The 7,076-nt window shown below is 49.8% G+C and overlaps 1 protein-coding gene across 3 annotated transcripts; it reads left to right on the top strand.

The window, feature by feature from the left end:
* Positions 1-1,272: 1,272 nt before the first annotated feature.
* On the top strand, positions 1,273-6,650 carry RPP38 (ribonuclease P/MRP subunit p38). 3 transcript variants are annotated; one of them, XM_041767886.1, is made up of 4 exons: positions 1,446-1,761; positions 1,961-2,144; positions 4,064-4,200; positions 5,712-6,650. In XM_041767886.1, the coding sequence occupies exon 4, from the start codon at positions 5,721-5,723 to the stop codon at positions 6,564-6,566; it is 846 nt and encodes a 281-aa protein (XP_041623820.1). In that variant the 5' UTR covers positions 1,446-1,761; positions 1,961-2,144; positions 4,064-4,200; positions 5,712-5,720; the 3' UTR covers positions 6,567-6,650. The 3 variants fall into 3 exon arrangements, with proteins under 3 accessions (XP_041623819.1, XP_041623820.1, XP_041623818.1); XM_041767885.1 differs by lacking the exons at positions 1,446-1,761; positions 4,064-4,200 and adding an exon at positions 1,273-1,393; XM_041767884.1 differs by lacking the exon at positions 4,064-4,200 and having other exon boundaries at positions 1,447-1,761.
* Positions 6,651-7,076: the final 426 nt, after the last annotated feature.

The following is a 7,076-nucleotide window of genomic DNA, read 5'->3' as shown; positions in this document are numbered from 1 at the left end:
TTTTAAAGGTCACACTGGGGGCTCCAGGGTGGCTCAGCTGGTTAAGCATCTGCTTTTGGCTCAGGTCACGATCTCAGGGTCCTGGCATGAAGCCCCATTCAGCTTCGTGGCAGCAGCCGGGGAGTCTACTTCTCCCTCTGCCCTCACCCCCTACCCCCGCTCCTGCTCTCCCTATCTCTCAAATAAATAAATATATTTTTAAAAATCACATGGGTAACCTGCAACAATCTCGGAACCAAAAGGAACACGGGCCTTTTGTTTTGCTTACTTTACGGCCAGTTAGGTGCTACGTCGGTGCTAAAAACCCAGAATGTTAGGAAACAGATTAAGAAATGTAAAATCAAAGGCAGCCTGGGTGGCTCAGCGGTCTAGCACCTGCCTTCAGCTCAGGGCGTGATCCTGGGGACCCAGGATAGAGTCCCACGTAGGGCTCCCTGCATGGGGCCTGCTTCTCCCTCTGTGTGTGTGTCTCATGAATAACTAAATAAAAATAATTTTTAAAAAAGAAATGGAAAATCAAAACGAGCCGAGAAGAGGTTGAGAAAGGACAAGTTTTGAGAAAGACAGGGAGAGGAAAAGTAAGTGGGGGTGGGGGTGGGGAGCTAAGTTAGGCTGGAAAGGGAAAGGAAGGGGTTGGCGAGGGAGGGAGGAGGCTCTTCAGGTCAGAAGCAACCTACTTTCTTCCAAGCGCCCTCCCGGCCCCGGGTGGATCGACACGCTCCGATGCCTGACCTTGCAAACGTCCTCCAGGCGGTCCGCAGTCGTCCAGGACCTCCCAGCGACCCCGTTCCTACCGTCAGTTTTCACTGGCCGGAGCAGCTACAGCAGATACTTGGGGGAGTTTTCGGAGCTGCTGTCGCACACTCCAAAGCCGCCTTCCCGTTCCTGTTTCGGGGGGTGAGGGGGGCAAGATCGCCTACACGGTTGCCTGTAAGCACGTTTTTCTCCCACACCACCCCTCCTCCCCGCTGCATCTTGACTTCCCTGGTGCCGGGGAGTCGACCGAGGCCGGGGACGCTGGGGCACGGCCCGGGGCTTTGCGTTCCCCTTAGGCAAGCCAAATACCGAAAAGCGAGAAGAGGGCGAGCGAGCCAAGGCTACCGGGAGCTGAGAGGTACAGACTGGATTAGAAGCGAGAGGGCGGCAGATGTGACAAACAGCTGCGGGCGACGACCGACGAGCCCTCAGACCCAGCAGACCCAGCGACCGAGACTAAGAGCGACGCGTTACCACGACAACCGTGAAGTCTCGCGAGACTCGCAGTGAAGTCTCCCTGCTTCTGCGCCTGCGCGCTGCCGCGGTAGGGCGCAGCCCTGAGGCTCCCGGCCCGCGATCCCGGACTCTGGGTTTTTGTGGCTCGGACCTTGGGCGCTGTGGGCCGACTCTCCGCATCGTGAGTGACATGGGGGACGATGAGATGCGAAGCGGTCTGAGCATGGGGGGGCGGGGCCAGAGAGGCGGGGGCTCTGCGCACGCGCGGCGCACGTGCAGGCGGCTGGGGTGTGGTCGTGAGCGGGAGCGGGGCGCGCCCCCCGCGGTGGGGTCCGGCTCGGGACGCGGGGTGGGCACGCGAGGTCCCCAGGTCTTCTCCGGGAGACCAGTCCGTCCGGCCAGGCCGCCCCAGCGCGACGGGGCTACGTTCCGCCTCCGGGCCTGGGTTTCCTCTCCTCTCCCTGCCTGGGGTTGAGCATCTTAGGGCACGGGAAACGGCGAGATAAAGCCCCCCTCGCCCCCCGGCCCCTCAGTGCTCCAGGCCTACAGGTGCGGGCGGATCCCTGTAGCACTGCGGTGTGCGGGCTAAATAGTGAAGGATGCGGCGGGACAGGCGGGCGGCAGGCCCGGGGAGGAGCTCGGGGACCGGAACGCAGCCTGCGGGCCCTGGGGCTGCCGCCCGACTCCCTCCGGAAGGCATTTCTTTCTTTTTTTCTTTTTTTTAATTTTGTTTATTTATTCATGACAGACACAGAGAGAAAGAGAGCGGCAGAGACACAGGCAGAGGGAGAAGCAGGCTCCATGCAGGGAGCCCGACGTGGGACTCGATCCCGGGACCCGAGGATCACGCGGTGCTAAACCGCTGAGCCACCCGGGGATCCCCCGGAAGGCATTTCTGAGTCCTTTACTTCCTATTGATAGCTCCAAGCCGGGTAGGTTCCACCAGTTAACTCTTCCAACTGCATGTAATTTTGTCCCGTCCCCTCTGCGGCCACTCTCGTGCAAGCCACCTTCGAGCCTACCCTGGGAACCTCTTTGCTCCTCCTTCCACTTCTGGCAAAGGAGTGGCTCCTGGGAATCCGCAAGGATCGTTTTGCTGGGTCTTTCAAATCACGTTGCAGTTGCTTTCCATTATTATGCAGTTTGCGGGACCTTCACCCTCTGGTCCTCGCCTCCCTTTCCTGATACCTCAGCATCTCTAGCATCTCTGCCCCAGCGGCTTGAACTTCCTTCATTCCGTTAATGTTGTTCCCTGGGGTACTCTTTCTGCTTCATGCTCCCTTTGGCGGGCACCCTTCAGATGCAGGGTTGAAAGGTCGCTTTCTCCAGGACCTCTTTTCTCACCCCTTCAGCTAATTCATGCTTCTGCTGTTTCCTTAGTATCCTTAGAATTGCCAGACTTGAATGTGCACATCTTATACTATTACCTGCTCATTTGTTGTTTTCATGGATTCTAAGCTCTGTTGAGGCCAGTAACTGTTTTTACGCTAACACTTTATGGTTTGGTACATTGTGGATAATCCAGAAATACTTGCTGAAGAAGAAAGGTAGTTGTGGGGCCGAAGGTGGGAACAGTATTCCAGGCAGAGGGAATAATATGTACAAAGATGGGGAGGGGGGCAGCCCTGGTGGCTCAGTGGTTTAGTGCCTGCCTTTAGCCCAGGGCCCGATCCTGGAGACCCGGGATCGAGCCCCACGTCGGGCTTCCTGCATGGGGCCTGCTTCTCCCTCTGCCTGTGTCTCTGCCTCTCTCTCTCCGTCTCTCATGAATATATAAATAAAAATTAAAAAGATGGGGAGGGTAGAAATTGGTGGCCTCAATAAGCAGTAAGTGGGTATAATGGTGGAAGAGGCTAGTGGGAGGTGAAAGCCAGTGCAACGGGGGTTTGTAGGTCACTTTAAAGGGTTTGCACTTGATCCCATAGGTGGTGAGTGCCTCCAATACATAGCCCAAAAGGCACCTCAGCAAGGCCTTCATGTTTTTCTGCTCTAAAACCATCCTTTCTCATCAATCAGTATTTTGCTCTTGGATTATCTGGTGGAAGTTTCAGCTCTATCTGAACTACTTGGCTCACGTCTCTCCCGCTAGATTCTGAGGACAGGAGTTCATGCCTCACTTGCTGTCTCTCCAGAGCACACAAGTATTAAGTATTACTTAAGGATTTCAGCATCATGCTCCTTGGATGCTGAGGCACATGAGCTGACTTGCAGTTTGGCAAGAGCTCTGTTCAGTCGTATTTGTCTTGCTCGTCTTCCTGACCTTCAACCTGATGCCAGCCTCTACCAATCCTGACTGGATTAGCTGGGCTGCTTCCTGACTCCCTCTGTGCTTGGGGGGAACGTGGAGAAAATGAGGGGGCGGGGTGTCAGTGAGGATGGCTGTGCAGAGGGGCTGGTATGAAGGAAGCAGCTTGCACAGCAGGTACTGAGGCTCTGGCATCAAGGTCCTGAACAAGGTCCGACCCTCCCTGGAGGAGCTGAAGTTTGGATTTCTGTTACAAGAGGACTTAGGACGAGCCATGGAGACCAGTGGCAGTCAGGAGGCCATTTTTCATTTCTCAGGAGGCCTGTCCGGTGTCAAGGGGCAGCCTGTCCTTTCCCAGCTATTCTAACCCTGTTCTGGATCAGAGTCATCTGGGCAGCTTTGACAAATACAGGTACCCTGGTCCTATTCCCAGGGATTCCAGTTCAGTACGTCCAGGATAAGGACCAACCACCTGTATGTTTTAAAAGGCAACAGGTTACTTTTGAGGTGCAGCCAGGATGGAAAGAGCATAAACTTTTTTTGTTTGGAAAATCAGTTGTGACTTTGGGCAAAGCATTTAACCCGAGGCTGTTCCTTCACCCACAGGTTGGCTAATTCTATAGGAATTTTGTGAGAATCACAATCATACATGGAAAAAATGCCTTCTAAATTCTTACACACTCCCCCCAAATTCTGACACATTCCCCAAAGACAGCTGCTCTCCACCATCACTAGCCAGCCTGGTGAGTCGAAGTTTAATTGGAGACCTTAATCCTTGATTGTGCATGTGGCATTTTGGGGAAGGTGGGCCCCAGTAGGATAAATGACCCGGGATGAGGGTCAGACCTCCTCCCTGCAGGGAGAAAAGCTGGTTATCTGAAAATAGGCACAGCCCTAGACTTCTAGGGGCCTGGCTTGTGTAACTTCCTTCTCTTTTGCCACAGAGGTGACTGTGGTTCTTAGCTGAGCACCAGGAAGAAGGGAAGAATAAAACTGAGGGAAGAGAAGTGCACTTGCCCTAGGAAGAACAGCCAGGATACGGTCCCTTGATCAGTGGTTTTTACCATTTTCCCAAGATGGATCCTTCTTAGTTTTAATTTTTTTTTTTTAATTTTATTTATTTATGATAGGCACACAGTGAGAGAGAGAGAAGCAGAGACATAGGCAGAGGGAGAAGCAGGCTCCATGCACCGGGAGCCCGACGTGGGATTCGATCCCGGGTCTCCAGGATCGCGCCCCGGGCCAAAGGCAGGCGCCAAACCGCTGCGCCACCCAGGGATCCCTCCTTCTTAGTTTTAACGGACTAATATTAACTTTCATTACAAAGTTTCCCTACTTTTCATCAAGTTGCCAGCTGGAGAAGCAGTCAGCTTGGAGTAACTGTTAAGAAGAGGGAATCTGTGGGGCACCTGAGTGGCTCAGTGGTTGAACATCTATCTGCTTTCAGCTCAGGTGGTGATCCTGGGGTCCTGGGATTGAGTCCTGCATTGGGCTCCTTGCAGGAAGCCTGCTTCTACTTCTGCCTCTGTCTCTGCTTCTCTCTTTGTGTCTCATGAATAAAATGACTAAAATATTTTTAAAAAGGGGGGGGTGGGGATCTACACCTGTGTATGTATGAGATGCTTAAGGAAGAAGCTTAGGGCTCAGGGAGGGAGGGAGACTTGCAAAAAGGCATAGAATTAAAGTATCATTTGGATTTTTAATCATAATGTGATCACTATTTGTTTCTTAAAAGCCACACCTGGTTAATTATGAATGGTAGAGGTTTCCGGGCCCTGGGCCCTTAGATCGTGAGCTCTGTGCAGGTGGACTTGTTCACTGCCAAACCCCAGTGACTAGAATACTGCATGCACACTGGAGGCGCTTGGGGAGTGTTTGTAGGGTGGAAGCCTAACTGGAGAATAACTTAGCAAATGGTAACAAATTTGTAAGATTAATACCACACAGTCATTAAAAACAGAATTGTGAACAAGTAGAAACATGGAACATTTTTAATAAATGAAATAGAATTTCACGGTGACTGCAGTAATGCAAAACACTTATATATTGCCTGTATATGAATAAAGACCAAGTCGTGAAAAAATGGGGAAAATAAATTCCTTAATCTTAAGAGGTTCAGTGTGGTCACATAATTGGTTCTATATAATCAGGCTTGCTATTGTCTACCAAGAATCAGAGAAAGTACAAACAAGATATTCTGACATGCATTGTTAGTAACACAAATTTCACTTTGTCGTTTGCTTCTCTGTGAAAGATTTTCCAAATGGCTGCAGCTCCTCAAGCACCGGGGCGGGGTTCCATCCGGAAGACAAGACCTTTAACTGTAAAGACATCGTTAAACAACCCATATACTATCTGCTGGACTACTCTAGAGAGAGAAGACATGCACTTCATATTACAGACACTTCAAGACAGATTTAAATCTCTTGGGCTTCAGAAGATTGAGGATAAGAAGAGAAAGAAAAAGCAGTTTTTAAAAAAACAAAGCCCAGACAAATGTAGCACAGAAGTTGATATGAGCGAGGATCTGAAAGAGAAACAACCAGAAGATAATGAGCAAGGGTCAGGGTGGACTCCTGTGCTTGTCAGGAGGCAGCTTGCCATCGGTGTTAATGAAGTGACCAGAGCTCTGGAAAAGAATGGGCTGCTGCTGGTCCTCGTGTGTAAGTCAGCCAAGCCTGCCATCATCACCTCCCACCTGATTCAGTTGAGCTCCAGCAGATCAGTGCCTGCTTGTCAGGTTCCCCGTCTCAGTGAGACACTCGCACCTGTCATTGGCTTAAAATGTGTCCTGGCCTTGGGGTTCAGAAAGGACACCACAGCTTTTGTTGAGGAGGTAAAAGCCATAATTCCCCGAGTACCCAGTTTACATGTACCATGGCTGCATGGGCAGCCTAAAGAGGCCTGGGAAAATGTAGACACTGAATCTCCAGAAAGCCAGGACAAGGAGATTTTAGAAACTTCCTTTGAAGACCTCTCTAAACGTAAAAAGAAGCTTGTGGAAGGTCAGCAGGCTGTAGTGTTACAACCCCTGAAAATAAAGAAAGTGATTCCAAACCCCAATAAGATAAGGAAACCACCCAAAAGTAAAAAACCGACTTCAAAGTAATCTCCTATAAACTTGTAGTTTCCTACAGCTGTAAAAAGACACTCTGTAAAGAAGCCTTAAAACGAATAAAATGTGTTATTTTTATATATGTTCTTGGGATACTTTTTGTAATGTTCCTTCCTTAGGTGTAAGACTTTGTATAAATAGGCTGACACTTAAAAACACTAAGTGCAGAAAATATTCAAAAATATGAATATCAAAACAAAAGTTTATTGAAGCTAATGTCCATGCTTGTATAAATTCACTTTTTAAAAGGCTGGTACAGTGCTTGTGAGCAAGAAATTCTGTGTCTTACAACACTTGACATCTATCAAACTTGGAAAATGTGCCACAGTAAACAGGTTCTAGTGAGTAATGCAGATGAAACTGGATTGCAGATTGACCAGTTTTAAAAGAAAGATACTAAACAAGCAATACATTTAGAATTTTTTTTACTGTTGATTTGATTTTCTTTGTTGGTAAGCATATGCATGAGCTTGGGAGAAAAGTGTTTATAGGAAAAACCCTGAT

The sequence above is a fragment of the Vulpes lagopus genome, chromosome 8 (assembly GCF_018345385.1).
Source record: "Vulpes lagopus strain Blue_001 chromosome 8, ASM1834538v1, whole genome shotgun sequence".
In the NCBI taxonomy this organism is placed as follows: Eukaryota; Metazoa; Chordata; class Mammalia; order Carnivora; family Canidae; genus Vulpes; species Vulpes lagopus.
This window is presented reverse-complemented; position numbering and strand designations above follow the sequence as displayed.